This window comes from Monopterus albus, unplaced genomic scaffold (genome assembly GCF_001952655.1).
Source record: "Monopterus albus unplaced genomic scaffold, M_albus_1.0 scaffold30.1, whole genome shotgun sequence".
Lineage (NCBI taxonomy): Eukaryota > Metazoa > Chordata > Actinopteri > Synbranchiformes > Synbranchidae > Monopterus > Monopterus albus.
The window spans coordinates 1835246-1855173 of NW_018127910.1; the positions used below are offsets into that span (position 1 = coordinate 1835246).

At 40.2% G+C, this 19928-nt stretch overlaps 2 protein-coding genes across 3 annotated transcripts; both read left to right on the forward strand.

Annotated features, from left to right (window-relative positions):
• The first annotated feature begins 11934 nt into the window (after window positions 1–11934).
• LOC109958049 (protocadherin-8-like) lies at window positions 11935–15976 on the forward strand. Of its 2 annotated transcripts, none has more exons than XM_020596369.1 (3): window positions 11935–14506; window positions 14583–14781; window positions 15094–15976. In XM_020596369.1, exons 1-3 carry the CDS (start codon window positions 12041–12043, stop codon window positions 15405–15407), a joined length of 2979 nt encoding a protein of 992 aa, XP_020452025.1. In that variant the 5' UTR covers window positions 11935–12040; the 3' UTR covers window positions 15408–15976. The 2 variants fall into 2 exon arrangements, with proteins under 2 accessions (XP_020452025.1, XP_020452026.1); XM_020596370.1 differs by having other exon boundaries at window positions 15039–15195.
• Window positions 15977–16848: 872 nt separating this feature from the next.
• LOC109958080 (leukocyte cell-derived chemotaxin 1-like) lies at window positions 16849–18383 on the forward strand. The gene is made up of 5 exons (XM_020596421.1): window positions 16849–16877; window positions 17014–17152; window positions 17675–17815; window positions 17925–18038; window positions 18207–18383. The coding sequence occupies exons 1-5, from the start codon at window positions 16849–16851 to the stop codon at window positions 18381–18383; spliced, it is 600 nt and encodes a 199-aa protein (XP_020452077.1).
• Window positions 18384–19928: the final 1545 nt, after the last annotated feature.

The following is a 19928-nucleotide window of genomic DNA, read 5'->3' on the forward strand; positions in this document are numbered from 1 at the left end:
CTGCCTGCGTGCAGTTTGGAGGTGCAAGATACCTGAGCGTGTAATGTTAATTTTACCTGTGATCCTTTGAATAAATCAGCACTGTTTTGAAGTTACTTGGACTGTCTCGTCTCTCAGAGTTAGCACTGGTAAGACGGACCATATCCTACAGCATATAAAATATTATTTATATTTTATGTGTTTATTCTGGTTTTACTGCAGCTGAAACTGTAAATTTTATTCCAATGAGCCTACAGCTTAAGAGGTTGATCTACAGTTTCAGCTGCATGGAAGAATAAAAGCATAGCATACATCGTCGAACAGTACTAATTCCCTGGTGCTGTGGAATAATCCTTGGCTTGCTTATTAAAAAAAAATCTGATGTGTGCAGAGTGATTTAATTGGCTGTCTCAATCTTTGCTGGGAGCCAGTGTCTCTGGAATAAGCTGAATGGCCAACAGGGCACCCACTGAGCTCCAGAAAGAGCCATGAGCAATCCAGCAGGTCAGTGAAGCACACCTGTGCCTAATTAACCTTTGTGTGTCTGTGTATCTCTGTGTGAGTTGCTGCAGAGACTCACATACAAACCAGGGACACACACCAGTACACAAAGCGGACTTAACACCACAGGAGGAACATTTAAAACTACTGAGTAACTGAGGTAGTCGGTAGCTTGTATACAGTAACCCAGAGCTGTTTATCAGTGAATACATCAATCAAATGCACTGGTGGAAGAAGACCTCAGATTTCTCACTTAAGTAAAAGTAGCACTACCACAGTGTAAAAATAAGTCAAAGTCTTGCATTTAAAGTGTTAATTAAAAGTCCAAAAGTATTAGCATCAACACACTGCAGCCTCCAAAAGAAAAAGTAGTGGAGCACTGTTACAAGCAGTTTTATTGAGTAGATGAAAAGCACAGATCTGCAAGAAAGGGGGTTAAATAAGACACATTGACAGGAAGTTACCATTACAAATCAAAACATTCATCCTATGTGGCCCAGACGTATCAGCACACATTTCTTCTCAGTCAGTTCCACATGCCACGTATACATGGAAATTGTCATCAATGCACCCCCCCCCCCCGCCGCCACCAGGAAACCCAACAGAAGAACCAGTTGTAAAACATTAAAAACCCACAGCACTAAAAAACGATCTAGCGGATAATAATCTGCGCTTGACTGGAAATAAACAGCACTGACAGTTAGACAGGAGTACAGCATAAAAGTAAATTATTCCACATGCCCTCTGGCTTGTGCATACTGTCTGTTCCACAGATATTCACTAAGCTCAGGCAGCTATAGGTCTGCAGTTCCTCAAGGTACAGCTCTGATCTTTGCAAATTGCTTCACAAGAACCAAAACAATAAGCAAAGCGATGCTTCATAATTGCAACATATTACCATGACATACCCCTACACTCAACCCGCAACTGAGGTACAGGTCTGTTCAGCCTTTATACTGATGCTGAATAGTTCCTACTGTGTCCGTTCTTCAACAAATAATTTTTATCGGTGTTAAAGAAACTATGGCAAGGTAACACGAGACTGCTAAACAAAGACTTCAGCCTTCAACGTGTACTTGGTAGATTGTATAAAACCTGCTTTCTTCAGGGACATGCAAAGGTTTGAGTTCACTATTGACATTTTGCATTTCAAATTCATGTAACATCTTGCAGCATTTACCTCCACACAGTGAGCGTACTTCACACGTTGCTTGAATTGCATGAAAAGAGGTCTGCTTCACCTAATCTTTTCTTTTAGACTTTACATACCTGTATTACTGACCCTCCTAACTCTGTAGATCTTGGGATGGTATGTTGAAGAGTTGTGTTGTTGCTACTTCACCATTCAACAAGGTACTCAAGCAGCAGCAATCCAGAAATGAAAAACAAAAAACCCGGCAACACTTGTTGGAAGAATTTTATTTATGTCACTAACATGTTTCAGCACAGGGCCTTCATTAGTTTAATTTACAGAACATGTAAAAAGCAGAGCCTTTATTACTAAGTAAGAATCATAATCAGTTATGCACTGACAGCTAGACATATAAACTACATTCTGATTATTTCCCTTCAAGTGATTCAGATCTTATCTTGACATGGATATATGAGATGTTTTCAGTTTTAGTTTAAAATATTATTTTGGTGTGTACTATTATTTTGATGCTTCAGGGCTGGAAGGGAAACATTCTTTGGTCACCTATGTGGCTATATTTTTTTTGTCTACTCACAAGTTTAACAGTGAGTACTATCATTAGCCTTATTCTTTAACTGAGAAAGTGTGTGTGTGTGTGTGTGTGTGTGTGTTTTCCTACCTGGATACTCTGAGCACTGTCGCAGTCTGTAACCACAAAAATCAAGCAGAGAACTTTCTTGTCAGCCTAAATCACTTTCTCTGATGCTCACTCATGTTCAGCATCATTTCTCTCTTGGTTACATGCTTTCATACAAACTGCTGTGCACAGCGAGATACCATGGAATCTGTGTGCTTTGTCAGATGTCTAGGGTTGAATCGAGCTGACAATTCTGACATACACAATAAATAAATAACCTAAGATTGTGCAGATAGAGGTTGATCATATTTAATACTAGCGGGTGTAAATGTTGACAAAGCACCTGAACCAGGCTGGAGAAGCCGTTGTACTGTATAAACGTGTAGCTGTGCATGCTCCAGTATTTTCCCCTCGCAGCTTTATGAAGAGCACACAAATGTTCTCAATTCCACAGGACATTTCAAATAAATTCTTCATTGGCCTGTCAAAATGCTTTTCCTCTTCCTTCAACACCAGCAAGAGACTACTGTGATCTGCTAGGAAATGACCTCATTGCACAGGGCATCAAGGATTTCTAGGGCTCCATCTCCAGATGTGCTCTGAACTGTGAATTTCAGATTCAGACGGCCCAAGGCTGTGAGCTCCGAGCGCTGCTGAAGCACTCTGTTGCTTCGCAGGTCTGAAATTGGCTGACATGTTTAAGTTTGTTGTAACTTTGCTCAGTCTTTGTGTGATTGCGCTGTGGAAAGCTAAGCGACTCAAGACCTACATGTGTCACGGCACTGACACACCCCACCCCCCACTTAATTTCACTGTGCATTTCCAAAACTGCCATATATGCACATTTTGATGAGATTTATGGTTTATAAAGAAGGGATGTTTGACACAACATCAGCATGTAACATGGTAATCTGAGAGAGGATATTTGACAGATAATTTTCCTTTTGGCGTCAGTTTCCCATGGTGCTGTAATCCCTTAATATCTTACCAATAACCATTAAGGATTTAATGTCACTCGTGCTCTGTCGGGCATTGACTTGATTCTCTCTCAGTTTTCCTGAACCCAGGGCACAGCTGAGACTGAGTCAGTGCATAAAATCTTTAAAGTCTCCTCTCATGGGTCACAGAGTCAGCCATGCAGAGACAGAATGTTCAGAGGCTGTAGAACAGGAAGTCAAGGTGACAATTTTGACCTGACTCAGTATATTCATGTCAGGTTAACCTCTTTGTGCTTTGTGAAATATGGGAATAAGACATGAGGTAATATTCTACCATCACATAGCAAATAAAAAAGTAATAATCTTGCCTAAAAAATTTTTTTTTAAATGTGCTTCATTGCTGTTACTGAATGAATCTTTGTCGGCTAAACTGCTTACATTCCAGCTCAGACTAAAGCCAGTCACGGTGTGAAAAAAATGTAGATCACACCAACTGAGAAATTTCACATTTCATGTTTCCACAAAAATCCCCAGAGTTAATTTTTTATGGTCGTACCTTTTAAGAGACATGTCAGTTTGATTTAACGTTCAGCTGACAGTTATTGGTTTTTGGTGTTTACCTCTTATCACTTCAGAAAACTGGGGAGGCCAATTTATACTCTGGATGCACATAAGCGGCATCAAAAATGAAGATCTTGACGCCCTGGAAACATTATAAAAGCTTTCTAAAATGCCGCTCTGTGTGTAATTGGTTATGCTTTTTCCCTGTGCATGTGTGTGTGCGTGTGTGTGTGTGCTAGGAAGATGGCAGGCACTTTAAAATGTATCAGTATTTTCTCTTTTCTATGCTTAGACTGACATTTTCCCACATAGCATAGAGCCAATTCTAATGCCACATGTTTTTCTTCCTTCAGCCTGATCTGAGCTTCACTCGCTCACTGGACAGTTTGCATCGGAGTGATGAAGTGCAGTCTGGATGCTGTTTTTAAATTCACATTACTGGTTCCTAGAGTTTTCTTTTGTCCAGTGAGAATTTTGCACAATAAACAATCAAGCTGCAATAAGCGCTCATCGCCGCATATGCTGGAGCATTTGATAAAGAAAGAGAAGAAATTGTCTTCAAAGGATGTGAAATGGGACAAGAGAGGACTGATGTTTGCAATGCAAGCAAGTGAGTAGAACTGGCTGAGAGTCTAATCAGAGACCAACAACGCTCCCCTCCTTGGCTCCACTTTCTTTCTTTCTTCACACCACCATGGGATTTTCTCTCGCTATTCAAAAGCTGATAGATGAGCCTCTCTTTGTATTTCAGCCATGCACTTTCTTAAATCTGAAAAGCCAATTCATCTTGGGAAAAAACAATAGTAGGAAGGAGTAAAAGAAAACTTGAAAACATGTTTTTCCACTCTCTTCCAGCACTCAAGTGTCATTCACAAGCTTTCTAATAAGCACTTAGTCTCTCCATGTATTTTCTTGATGTTTCGCCCATGTCACGTGCTTTAACCACAACTGTGGCTGAACAGATTACAATTTGGCTATTCCCCCCATCTTGTTCTCCATGATGATACGTTGATAGATAAGGAGCAGCCTGCACAGACTGCTTCTCTGGTGAAAGATATCACACAAAAAAGGGGAAAATGTGTTTTCTGTTTTCTGATGGACTGGATTAATCTTTGCTTTTCAGGTACAGTGCTTCTCAGATATTCAGGCAAAGTAGCTTATCTACACTTGCTGTCAAATACAGTTTGCACATTTAGAGGGCCCAGACAAATATCCAGTGTAATAAATCATTCCTTTTTGTGTAGTGGGGTATCAGAGAGGCTGCAGTGTGGACAGGCTGTTTGAAGTTTATGCACTTTCATTACACACATGTCAACAACAAATTTTAATGGTGCTATGTTCAGGGGCAATTTTTTTACACGTCTAGCAGCAAAATGAAAGCCTATTTTTCCAAGATGATTTTTCAACCATAAAGTATACACCCCAGTACTTTTTTAAAATCCCAGTGTCTCACTGTGTCCATGCGTTAAGAGAGAAACAGTGTCATGTTTAATTAGCAAATTCTCCCAGTGAATGTGGACACCTTGTTGACACATCCATTCCACATGAGCTATTGCATATCCCTTTGAATGCAATTTACATAATTACACCTCATCTACTCCTGCGAAGCACATGCCTCAAACATCGTGTTGCTTGCAGCAAAGCAGCCATATTAATGCTTGTGGCAAGAAAACACTAAATGTTGAAGCAGCTTCCACCATTTGCATTGTATGTGATATGATGGTCTCGCTGGATTACAGATATGACCCCCCAACACCCTCATACAAGCACACACATACACAACACCACCTCCTCTTAAAACACACAAAGAGAGAAAATCTCACTGCCTGAGAAAGATGACCCAAATTTCTACAATGCTTAGCACTTACTGTATATATTTAAGTTGATCTGCCTTCACCATGCAAAACACATAGTGTATCGCCTCATTCCAGAACATCAGTTCTCATTTACATGCAAAATATTGCAAAATGATACTCACCACCTGTGAGTCTATGAGCTCTATGGTAACATTCAAAGTCAAACAACAATCATTTTCTCCAAAGAACAATGAAGCATGACAGTGTGAATTGCCAGAACATACTATCAGAGGGCTCCTCTGAAGCTCCCAGCACTGAATTTCCCTCTGAATCTTCTCTTGCTTATCTAATAACTTTGTTTATGTCTGCTATGGGACAGGTCTGGAGAGACACCTTGAACACTGGGATACAGTTCTCAGTCCAAACATAGAGAGAAATGAAATATTCACTTGCCTTATTGTCTCCAAACTCCAGGAGAAGAATCAATAAAACATAACATTGGCTTCTTTCTGAGTTTAAGACTTCCATTGGGGTTTGAAACCCCCATGTGACATCAGAGGCGTTATGAAAACACCCGAGTTTTATTTTGATGTTGGAATTAATCAGCAGAGAGCATCTTCAGAACAAAAAGATCTGGTGCTGCCTGTAGGATCTGAGGCCATCTGAGATTTCACAGCCTGTATTTAAAAGCATGTTTTGAAGAATGCATTTCAACAGCCCATAATAAGCTAAGATGGTGTACATTGCCTCTCATATGTGGTCTGCAATAATCTTCTTTTTTCTTATATAGCACACGTTTTAAATGTTCTGATTTATCCCTGGTGAGTAGAACTGAGTGACAAAATGTTGACCCAAATACGTTTGATCCGTGGTATGTTTTGTGTGAAGGTTATACCCCTGTGAACTGTGTCACTTTCAGCAAGACAATGTGGAAACAGTGTAGACCAGGGCAACATATATAAATACCAGTGGAAGACAAAGGATACAGTTAAACAGGAGGAGACACTGACCCCATTACCATTATCTCAGATGTAAACAAAGCCCTTTCTAATTTTTCTCCTGTTTCTAGTCTTTGTGTTAAGCTAAATTAATCTACTGCTGTCAGTAGCTCTAATTTTGACACAAACAAAAACAAAAATCATATCTTGCAATATCTATTTGGGAATGTTATTTGACAGTGTATTAAAATTCAATGTCAAACTTAGCTTCTTTCAGCTTAGAGTCAAACCTTTGCTCTGCTTTTGAAAAAGTAATTCATGCATGTGTCTCATTGCAGCTTGATTGCTGTAATTCCTTGTACACAGGAATTAGCCAGTCCTCACTGTCCCATTTGCAGCTCATTCAAAATGCTGCTGCTAGGCTCCCAATGGGGACATGCAAATATGACCACATTTCTCCCATACTCGAATCTCTCCACTGGCTTCCAGTTCAGTTGAAAATTGACTTAAGCTTCTGTTGTTTCTTTATAAGGCACTACATGGGTTACCTTCATTTTACCTCTCTCCAAGCTTTTGTATATCTATGATCCTTGTAGGGTTCTCATGTGCTCGGACCAGATGCTTCTGGTTATGCCAAGGTCTAGACTTAAACTTGGAGGAGACTGTGCCTTTGCTGTAACGGGTCCCAAGCTGTGGAACAGCCTATCATTACACATCTGAACTGCACCAGTATTAGAAATGTTTAAGTCTCGCCTAAAACCAATTTTTATCCTTTGACCTTTAAACCTGGCTAAATACACTGTTTATCACATGTATATTTGTTACTTTTAGATGGCTGTTACTTGTTTGTTGTATTTATGATGTTTAGTTGGTTTTTATTTGTCATTTTTTGCTGTCTGATTTTATTGACCACAGCACACTTTAGTCAATTACCGTTGCTTTAAATAAATAAATTTGACTTGGCTTGACTTAGCAAGAAAGTGAAGGCAGATATTTCCCCAAAATGTCAAAGTATTCCTTGAACTATTCTAATTCCAAGTGCACAGTACAATCAAGTGAGCTTGACTGAACTGTAACATAATAATAAAGTATACATTTTGCATAGCTATGAGTACAGTATGTGATAATAGCTTGTGTACATTGCCACAAGGCCCTTTTACTAAAATCTAACTCAAATCTCATATTTTGATGTCTGATTGAAAATGGGCAGAATAATCAACAGGAAACACAAAAGTGAAGAGAGAGAGAGAGAGAGAAGTGAGTATGGCTTCTCACAAACATGGAATATTGAGTTCTTTAAGGCAAGCAGATCTCCCACTAGAGCAATATGTGGTTGAGCTGAGCTCCACCACAGTGTAATTCATCTCTGATTTTTAATCTTTGTAAAAGAATGCAAAGCTAAGTGCCTTCCTCAAATACAGGCTATCATGACATTTCTTCAGGCACATTATGGACCAGAGTGATTAGAGGACTTAAAATGCAAAAGCATCCCTTAAAAACTCAGTGCATTTTGCAATCCCATTAAATATGGAATTGTGTCTGTGGGCCAACAGTAAATTTGAAATATCTTTCCCTGAAACATTTTTTTCCCCTCATGCATTTTCTGTTTGCAGCTTGCTTGCTTCACTTTCTTGGCATATCTGTTTGAAGCTCTGAATAATATTCCAGTAACTTTCATAGAAATAGCTTCACTTGACACAATTAATATATTATATTATCACAGAAGTGTATTTGTGATTTTCCGTCAGCACCATGCAGGCATTTTTGATTCTAACAGTTGGTTTCACTATAAATAAAAACAGGTACAAACTGTTCTAAAGTTATATCAAATCACATATCAATATCAAAGCTTGAATTCAGAGCCTGGGATGTCGTGTAAAGTCTTTCTGTAAAAGCAGCGTATGTTTTAGAATGTACTGTAGATTTTTTTTAATTATCATTATCTTTAACTATAAAGCGCTGCCTATCTGAAACTCAGATATCCACACATGTCAAACCTGTGATAAGTCATAATGATCAGGAAATATACCACTGCAAAAATATTCAATATTACATCTTAGATGCCAAACAACAATATTAAATATAATATGTAAATGAAGCTACAGCAAACTGTGGAATTTTCTTTCACAGCATCATGAAAGCAGCCACCTGGTAAATAACCTTTCTCAACTATACAAACAACCTTTTACTTATCATAAATTCAAATAAACTCCTCCGCGCCACAGTTCAACCTAATGCTGTATGGTAGTATAATAATCCATTTATCACTGCAACCATGTGACCTGGTTGAATGTAATCCAAAGAGAGTCGCCCACACTGAATAGATGATAACCTCCGTTCTCATTAGAGTAAAAATCAGCCTACGTTAAGTGGCTCTAAACTGAGCTGAAAGAAGAAAACAACTGTTTATCAACCTGTTTAATGAGCCATCCTCAATGGTTCCCACTCTTTCATATGCTGCATTAAAAGTACATCATAATGCTATTTTGCCACTGCAGCGCTGAAACTGTGGCAATCTCACTTGTACAATTTAGGATTGTCTTCCTGTTTTGTTTTATGGCTCTACAGATGGCAACTTCACTCTGTTAGTCTGTCAGCCAGTTCACCACTGTGTGGTACACACTGACAAATCTCAACAAGTCCTGAATGGATTGTCATAACATTTTGCACAGAGATTTATGTTCCCTAGAGGATGTAACATTGACTGCTGAAGTCAATGACTTTGATAATCCCCTGGCTCTGAGTTAAATGTCCCATTAACTATGGATAGAAATTTGGTACAAGCATTTCATGTCCTGCCTGCTAAGTACGATACAATATGATGCGATAACACTTTATTATCAGATACAATCTTACATTTGTGCTGTGACAAAGTATAGCAAAAAATGTGGTGATCCTTTAACATTTCCTCTAGCTTAGTCATGAGGTCATTTTTTAAATTTGTCCAGTATTGTGGTCTATAATCAAACATCTTATAGTTGTAGTCATGAAGTCAACACTGTGGGGGACCAAATCAGACCCCAGCAACAATCGACAGTGATATAGCCTATGTAGTGCTCATATTGCATTCTAGTTTTACATCTAGTACAATGTGAAAATTTGTCTCTGTGTCTAATATCCAACACTCAGTGTTTGATATGAAATGTACCTACCTACAGCAGTCACACCAAAGGTTTTGACATATAACATCCACCTCTGTCCTCTCTGGTCAGAGCTTCTGCTGGGGTACAGCAACTCAGACACACCACACACATAACTGCAATACACCATAACACTAGACCTGACAGTAATGATAATTCATGGCCATTTATTAAGTTTAGTTATGATTATGATTACATTTGCAAATGATGACTTTGGAGGGTGGTGTGTAGTTGCCTTTTGTGGCATAGCAATTTGTTTTTTACTTATATTTTTATGCTAATATATATATGTTTTGGGGGGCTAAGCATATTTGAAAATTAGGAGATATATATTATAATTATGGCTCTAAAGCTACTGCTAAAGAGCTTACATTTGTGTTTAGCTCAACACTAGTCTATTCTCAAAGCTAAATGCTAACTCTCAAGGAACAAATCCATTTTGTCACAGTTGTTCCCTTAGTTAGAAAGCTAGTGCAAAAATCACCAGCATGCTTTTGTTATTTACTGCAGCCCCTACTATTTCAGTGTGTCTCTGTGGGCCTTTCAATGCTTCAGATCATTTTGGTATCATACTGGTACTGTTAGCGTTACTGCCTCAGATTATTGTTGGTGCTTCAAGCACAGCACCATGTGGACTCTGTGGACTAATGAATTGTTGTGAACAAAATACAAACAAGATGTCATCATAAACAACTCTCCTCCACACCTCTTTAAGATATGGAGAATAGTTATAGTGTACTCTGCATACCTCAGTAGTCCAGCAGAATAAAAAAAGTGCAAAAAACATATTTTATTCAAGGAAAAACAATCATTTGAAAATATAGAATTTAAAAAATATATGAACATTAAACTATTAACTAAGCCTCACTAGAGGTTTGATGAAATATTTGAAAATATACACATATTTGATGAAAATGAAGTCAGATTCTTAGTGGAGATTAAAGATACAGCTGTAGAGAAATCATTTGCAGCTTTATCTTCAAGGTTAATACTTTAGTTTAAAGAGCCAATTCCATCTATCATGTTTCAAGAATTGGATAAAATTGCTTTAGATAAAGGTTGATACAAACATGTGCCAACACCCCACAAGCAACAAAACATGAGCAAGTGTTCCAGTCTAACAGTGCAATGCAATAAATGCAACATACAGTATGTGAAGTGTATACTGTTTCATTTTTGTTGATACTGTGCCAGAGAAGAGTAGACTCAATCCTTTGGTTGAATCTTGAGGCTATATATTGCAGACCATGGATCCTGCTCAACCATTTTTATGCTAAAGACTTTGAAAAAGCACATTACATTATTAGAGGCACATTATTGTGCCTCTAAAATATCCTTATATGCAATTGCAGGGTGTTCCCTTAATTAGAAGCCGTTAGCTGCACAAAAGTGTTATATGTGAATGAAGGTGTCCACATACAGTGCTTGTAGTCATATAGAGAACTTTCTCTTTCTCTTTATCTGTGCAAATAAAGGGCTCATCCAGTGTCACAGTACTGGATGTTGGCTGTGATTTGATTTTCATAACAGTTGGGAGTTGTGTTTCATAGTGGTGGGTTGAAGTCAAAACCCACACTTCCCATAGCCCAGGAAAGAGGCAGGATTTAAGATGCAAACTGCTATTGTGAAAGATACAAAAAGACTGAGAAAATAAACAACCTCTTGATCTCAAATTTGAGAGAACCTCCTCAGACAGACTCTTGAATCCAGGCTATACCCCTGTCTATCTAACTGAAGTGGTATTGGACAATAGCCAGATAAGCAGAAATAATTACGCTATTGTTACTGTAGCTATATCAAAAGGTCGATCTAGCATCACCTTCAGGGAGGCTGTGGACGTGAATGTGTCTCCAGATAATTAGGCTGTTGTCAGATGAGCTGAGCCCTGAACAAAACCTTGCTCATCTCACCAAAAACCATTGAGGGAGGTGCACGAGTGTATACACATACACACATACTGGGGCTCGGGCACGTTCAATAGACAATAAACATCAAAAGAAAAAAAATGTGCTTTTGCTAAATAAAAGTATCACTCTGTAAAGGCAATAACACGATAAGCAGCGCAGAGACTATCTTCAAGCAATGGCATATCTTGCTGCCCTTTTTCCCATTGTGCAACTTCCTTCAGTGTGCGCTCTCAAAACAGGCTCAGAGCGTTTTTCCCCTTTCCATTAGGGGGTATTTTTAATTCTAAAGCGAGGGATTGGTCACACTTCGTCTCATTAGCATGAGGAGATGTATAAACCCCGCCACTGCAGAATTTTGAGCTGTGCTGAAGGCGAGGCAACAAGCGTATGACTGGCTACGCGTAAGGAGCAAGTAACTTTCACTTGCACAGCACAGTTCAGTTCATAAAGGCGGGAGCTGTATGGAGTGCTCACTCCAAAAGGTGAACTGGTTTCGTCTGTTCTGCACACAATGAGGCTGCTTACCGAGGAAAAGATTGCTACGAAAATGATACAAGGTGAAGTTATAACTTATTGGCACCGGTGGATTTTTATATTTTTAATCTATCAGTTTTTATTTGCTCCACTGGCTCAGTCCGAAGGGAATACTATTCGATACCAAACCAGTGAGGAGGACGCACCAGGTACAGTCATTGGAAACCTTGCCAAGGACATGTCCTTGAGTCTGTCTCACTCCTCCAAGACCAATTTTAGGATGATGAAACAATTCAATGATTCATTCATCAGGGTAAGGGAAAGCGACGGGGAACTCGCTGTCGGAGAACGAATTGACAGGGAAAGAATCTGCAGACACACTCTACAGTGTCTCATTACTTTTGATGTGGTAAATTTCTCCAAAGATCGGTACAAATTGATTCACGTTGAGTTGGAAGTAAAAGACATCAATGACAACTCTCCGGAGTTTCCAAACAGGGAATCTATAGTGGAGATCTCAGAGAATGCAGCTGTGGGGTCCCGCATCCCTTTAGACCCAGCTGTGGACGCTGATGTCGGCTCAAACTACATTCAAAGCTATCAAATTTCTGTCAACAGTCATTTTACTATTGATGTGCTCCTGAGAGCGGATGGGGTTAAATATGCGGAATTGGTGCTAATGAAAGAGCTAGACAGGGAGTCTCAGTCATCATACACCGTGGACCTGGTCGCCACAGACGGAGGAAACCCAAGCAGATCGGGATCAACAAAGATAACAATCAGAGTCACTGACTTTAATGACAATAGTCCCGTTTTTGACCAGAACAGTTTCTCTGTCAGTTTGCCAGAAGACGCACCGATTGGCACTGTCATACTGGACTTAAACGCAGTTGATGCCGACGAGGGTTTAAACGGAGAGGTCGTCTACGGGTTCGGAAAACAGGTTTCTCCTGAGATCCGAGAACTTTTCCAAGTGGATAATAAATCAGGACGCCTGACGCTCAGGAGCCCGGTGGATTTTGAAGACAAAGGCACCTATGAGCTGGATGTGCAGGCGACTGATTTGGGAGCCAATCCGACCCCCTCCGTGTGCAAAATCATAATTCATGTCACAGACGTTAATGATAATGCTCCAGAAATTAGCATCACCCCCATGACCTCCATCGCGACAGGCATTGCATACATCAGTGAGACGGCAGACAAGGACAGTCTGGTGGCGCTGATCAGCACCTTGGACAGAGACTCGGGTGTTAACAGCCAGGTCCACTGCACATTATACGGCCACGACCATTTTAAACTCCGGCAGGCTTATGAGGACAGCTACATGATAGTTACAGCAGCAGCCCTAGACAGAGAGAGGATTAGTGAGTATAACTTGACGATAATGGCGGAGGATTTTGGGTCACCTCCGCTGAGAAAGATCACTCAATACACCATCAGACTTAGCGACGAGAATGACAACGCCCCTCACTTCACTAAGGCGGTCTACGAAGTTTCAGTGGTGGAGAACAATGCCCCTGGCGCTTACATCACCACAGTTGAGGCCAGGGACTCGGATCTAGGCAACAATGGCAAAATTACTTACAGACTTGTGGAGAGCGTTATCATGGGGTCCCCAGTGAATACCTTTGTGTCTCTTAATTCAGTGTCTGGCTCTATATATGCACTAAGAAGCTTTAATTATGAAATAATGAAGCAGCTAGACATACATATTCAAGCAAGTGATGGTGGGTCACCTCAGCTGCAGAGCACAGCTGTCATCAGACTAAAAATAGTTGATCAGAATGATAACCAACCTTCTATCATAGAGCCACCCCTTTATAAGGGATCAGCTGAGGTTTTCTTGCCCAAAGATGCACCTGTAGGTTATTTAGTAACCCAGATAAAGGCCACAGATGCTGATGAAGGCATAAATGCACATCTGTCCTATAAAATCACTGAAGGGGGACACCTGGGTTTCTCTATCAACAGAGACACAGGGAAGGTGCACGTGAGCCAGCAGCTGACGTATGAGCTCACAGACAATGTCAAAGTCACAGTGTCGGTCAGTGACAACGGAGCCCCTGCACTTACCTCCACAGCCATTATACACTTAAGTTTCATAGAGGGAACTCTACCCAGCTTGCCGTTCCTGGCTCAAAATGGCAGTGAGGAGCTCTTTGAATGGGACATGTCCATTGCCATAATCATTGTCCTGGCAGGGAGCTGCTCTCTCCTCCTGCTGGCTATCATTCTCATCACAACCATTTGCAGCCGCAGGAAAAAAGAGACAAGGGAGGGTGGGCATGAGGAAAAAGAAGACACACCAAAGGTGGAGAAAGTGGAAAGTGGTCATATTGATTCAGTGATTGCCAGCCACAGAGGCAAAGCGTTTGATGCCCACCCATTTCCGGAGAAACCTCCAGTGGCTAGCAACAATACGACAGAGATAAGCTGCGAGGATGGCGAACAGACAGCAGGCATCTTTGAGTCAAACAGCAGGGTGATGGAGAGTAAATTAAAGGTAAGTTATTTGAAGTTTGTCACATTCTATATTGGCTTTTGCATCTTGACTCAAACGAGAACTTGTGTTTTTTCAGGGTTATTCTACACTGCCAGGATATGGGAAAGAAAGTGTCAGACCAATAACAATATGGAAGGGTAATTCATTTACAACAATCTCAGCAAGAGAGCCCCACATCAGTGGCAAGGACAGCGGAAAAGGGGACAGTGACTTCAATGACAGTGACTCTGACATAAGCGGAGATGTACACAAAAAAGACTCGCCACCCACAAACAGTGAGTGTCATAACACCACACACACACAATACAGAAAATAGAAATTCAGAAAAAAAATCAGACTATGCAACAATGAAATCCACATGTATTCTTTTGTGCTCCTTATGTTGCACTTTAGATTTGAATTTAGTACAATATCTGTGCCATAGACCCAGTAAATTGTACCAACAATATTTTTTTTCCATTCCACTGGATACATGATGATTGATTTAACTTGGGCTCATTGGTTTCTTTCCACATCAAACACCCTTATCCAGATGAGGCAGCGACTGTGTCCATATCACATCCTGACAGCACTGCTGTTTTCCACAGGTCTCTGGGCATGTACAAGTGAGTGCAAAGTGCTGGGACACTCTGACCGATGCTGGAGCCCTTCAGCTGCAAGGCCCAACGTGAGCCTGGCCTGTGGACCGCATCTGTCAACGTTCTCCAAGACAGCTTCACTTCCCCGGGATACCAGAAGGGAAAACTACTACCCAACTCACATACCCAAAACCAACGGTCTGCAAAGTGTATATGAAAAAGTTCAACACCAGGAATTTGATTATATCCTTGTTGGTCCACCGACACCGGCCAGAATACAGGAAACAGATGAGATATCCATTCCTGAGTACACAAACTCTTAAATAGAAGATCAAAACGGATTTTGTCTTTAAATTGTACAGTACTTTTATCTTAATTGACTCTGTGTTGGATTGTTGAAGTGTTTTGTAGTATGTCGTGTCTTTTGGCTCATATAAGACTGTTCACTGTATCATGTGTAATATGCAAGATTTTGTACATGAATAATATATTTTTCATAACAATTCAATGTAGAGAATAATTTTATTATGAATTTTCAAGAGCATGTGTTACTATTTAAGGCGCATAACCTATGGACGTTTAGGCTGACAGGGGCCTTTCTGTTGTGGAAAACAATCAATATGAAAGATTATCGTTTGTGGTAGATTTTGTCATATTGTTGCACAAATAAACGGTTAAAAGCAATAAAGCACTTAGCTATCTGGGCATGCAGGACTCAAATGTAAGCTTATAGGCACAGTACGTCCTTTTGTCCTGAGGAACTAGTCATAAAGCACACAGAATAACCTCCGTTAGCCAGCTGAATGCATTTCATTTGCCTTAAAGGTTTAAAAGCCACAGTAAGTTAAATGGTCCTCCAACAATCACAGCTAAAGTTTTAGCAGGCATAAGCCAATGTCATATTCTTTTTATGGTACACAATGTTACCCTGCAGCCTAAAGTCTGCAAGTATGACATTTCTAATCAAATGCTCCTACAATTATATATTTTTCAAAGGACAGAGGATCCCCTGAATGTTTCCAATTGCCTCCAAGCTTACAAATTATCCCCAAAAAACTGTGGTTCAATCTGTTTCCAAGCAACAGCAGTACCACACATTTGAATCGCTGTTTCTTTTTAAGTTACAATAAGGACTGAGTAACCTTGACCACAAAACTACCTTTTTCACACTGTCAAATCCTAAGCTTCCTAATTAAGGAAAGTGCAATATCATACATATTGAACTGACCTGCATATTGTAGGATACTGCATGGATATGAAGACCCATTTCTGCATACAAGTTTAGTGTAGTCTGTTAATTCGTGCTGGCACCTGTGAACAGCCTAAAGGAAATTCTTGTACTCATGAATTTGTACAACCCATCATGATTGGCATTAGATTTTTGGAGGTTAATCATATAAAGATAAAGTGTTTTTAAAAAGGCTCATTGAAAACAAATATTCACTGACTGAAAAGTTAGACAACAGTCTTTCTAACTAGCACTGCATCGCTACCTGTAATACCAACCAATTTCTGGGGAGCTCAGAACTGTTTCAGAAGCTTTTGGCACCACATGATGGCCATCTTGTCTTAGACAACCTGGCCCTACAGGTAACATTCAGATGAAGAATTTAGCTCAAAGAATTTATATCAAGTGCACGTCATTCACACTCAAACATCAAATAGGTTAGGCTCTAGTGCATAACCTGATTCTCCAGCAAGAAGCAACAGAACCAAAGAAGGACATCATGAGAGAGACTTTGGAAAAAGTCCAAAAGACCACTCATGGATATACCTGTTTTGAACACAGTTTGGTAAGAAATACAATTTATATCGTTGACAAACTAGACTGTAAAATCTGAAGGCTTCCAGGAATGTCACTCTTGTCCAGATCATTGTTCAGTGTTTGTCATTTCTTACTTTGCTCACTCTGAACTTTAAGGGATGAAGCACATCCAGCACGACGCCGACATCCCTTACAGTCAGCCGCCTCCTGCGATTTAGAGCTGTGGTTCTTATTGTTGGTGCTGTGTTAATGCTGTGTGCATCCATGGCTGCTCTCTACGTGTGGAAAGTCAGTGATAAAAATGTAAGTGTCCACAAAGGACTATGCTGCAGTTATTACAGTGCCCCTTCAATAACAAACATCCAAGGAGGAGGAAGTGGATCCAAAGATTACAAACCTCCCCTAATGTTGACTTTTATAATAAATGTTAATGACCGAGATGCCTTATCATCATAATTCAGACAGTGAAATTGCATTTTTAATTCTGTTTAGAATAGATACAAACTATATGAATTGTTCCTGTAACTTCACTTCATCTTACAAGAAACAGTGTAATGATTGTGCTCTAATGAGCTCACCTGTAAGGCAAACATCCCCATCTACAACATGTCCTGTGGTGCTTTGCTCAAGTACTCAGCGTACTCAGACTGCACTGGAGCTCTGCAAAAAAAAAGAAACAACAAACAATTAATGTGCAGGGGAAAGCATAAGTGATATGAAGCTTGTTTTTTTCTGTATCTCATTTCTATTGTGTTTGCTACAGTGTGATTTACATAATTTGGCTAATCACTAGTCATTTTAATGTCTCTCTTTGAATTCTGCCAGGTTTGTAATGTTCGTTACACTGTGAACATCAATGGGGAGACGAGGGAAGGCTCTGTGGAAATTGATTCTGACAACAACCTGGAGAAATTTAAAACTGGGAGGGGAGCTGAGGAAGCTTTGGAGATTCATGACTTTCAAATTGTGAGTATGTCCTTGTTCTCTCTTCCTGAGGTAGTTCAACTGAGGCTTGGTTTTTTTTTTTGTAGCAAAGCTGTAAGTGTAAACATGGCATCTCTGTGATTTGGTGCAGGGAATAACTGGAATCCGCTTCTTTGGAGGAGACAAGTGCTATATAAAATCCCAAATCAAAGCCAACCTTCCACACATGGGAGCTCACAACAAAAAATCGCTGATGCTTGACCTGGTATATGCACACGGCTTGATACAGAATGTTGCAAACTGGAGAGAGAAAAACAAATGGCAGTGTTAAAGGCAAACAGATGATCTTCCCACTGCTTTTAACACTGTAAATTCCTTTTCTATCTGAGTAATTCAAGGACATTATCTTGTTTGTTTGTTTGTTTATTGTCAGACAGATGAATTAATGCCAGTGAGCTTTGATGGGGAGTTCCTTATATGGGTTGCAGGAGGGCAGCCACTGAAGGACACCAGTTTTCTGAACAACAACATTCTTGGTCTTTGTGGAGAACTACCCATTTACTGGCTCCAGCCTACTTATACCAAAGGTCGCCTTCTTCTCTTCTTTTGATCTAATATATATATACACTCACTCCATCCCAGTACATAGTACAAAAATTCTGAGCTTTAGGACTCACTACTATGGCATTTCAAGTGAATTGTTACACATTTCTTAATAGTTTATTCAAATCTTGGTTGTGAATGCCCTGCTTATCTGCCCACACACTTGTAAAATGTACAACCTTGTCTGAGAACTTGGTGAAATACTTGAACATCTTGAACATACACTACATTTAGAGTCATACACCAAAAAAAGGTTCTAGTCTTGTATTAAAAAAGAATGATCTTGAAATATGCAAGACTGCCTGATATCACTGCTGGTAACTGAATAATTCAGTACATCTGAGGCAGCCCCAGCTATGTAGGATTGAGCTCTGAGGACATGTATGGCATCTTGTGGATGTTGACCCAGTACTCTTGCCTCCTGGGGCTGTTACAACAGATGGGGAGAGGAGAAAGAGAGACACACAGTGAGCCAAACGGCAGTTTAACGTGGAGTCTGAGGCTGATGCTGCTGAGGAGAGGGACCCGGTGAGTCATGCGGAGGATGACACCTTCAGAGTTGAGGAACAAGAGGAGGGTGCGCAGTCATTGGCAGGGTCAGCATACGATCCCGAAAACCCTTATCATGTGAGTACCAACTTCATCAACCACAGTGTTTATGATAAACAAGACTTTTAGAGCTAGTGAATTTCTAACAAACTGTCAGGAAGTATATACTGAGCCCTGAAGCAACCCCTAACGTAACATTATAAACTGAGGGTTCTCTGTTTTGTCAACAGTTTTATGGATGACTACATAACTCTACCATTAGGTTGCCAGGCTTGTTAAAAATGTATTCTCACACAAATAAAAAATGTGTTAACCTGGATTTAGTCTTTGTGTCAGCTGTGGGGCAATATACACTGCTGCTGTGGCCATTGAGTATGTGTCATATTAATGTCTATAATTACAGGTCACTAGGGTAACAGCTGCCACTCCAAGTTGATGAAATTATGAGCTGAACTGAAAATTCCCAGTGGTTATAAAAATTAATCACGTGTTCAGGAGGATCTGAAAGTTTTGAAAACATTTGAATTGCAAATGCGTATAAATTTTAAAAAGATCAACATCGCTTTAAACCTGCAGCACAGCAGAGGGACCGGAGAGGAAGGCACCATGACCTTTGACGCCATGTTAGACCATCAGGGGATCTGCTGCTCTGAATGCCAACGTAGCTACACTCACTGTCAGAGAATCTGCGAGCCTCTACATGGCTACTGGCCTTGGCCTTACAACTACAGGGGGTGTCAGGTAGCTTGGCGAATCATTATGCCTTGTCACTGGTGGGTGACACGCATCTTAGGTTATGTGTAAGAAAACAAGTAACATTTGTGAGGCAACACATTTCTTCCCCCAAAGAGCTAAAAGATTTCTGAATGGTTAACTTATACTTTTATATCTATATTGTGGAGTGTATATAGGACGGTCAAGCTACAGCTCCCAGAAGTGAGGCTGCGACGATTTAATTGCCCCCTGGTGGCTGGTTGCAGTATAGGTCATAAATCCAACTCCT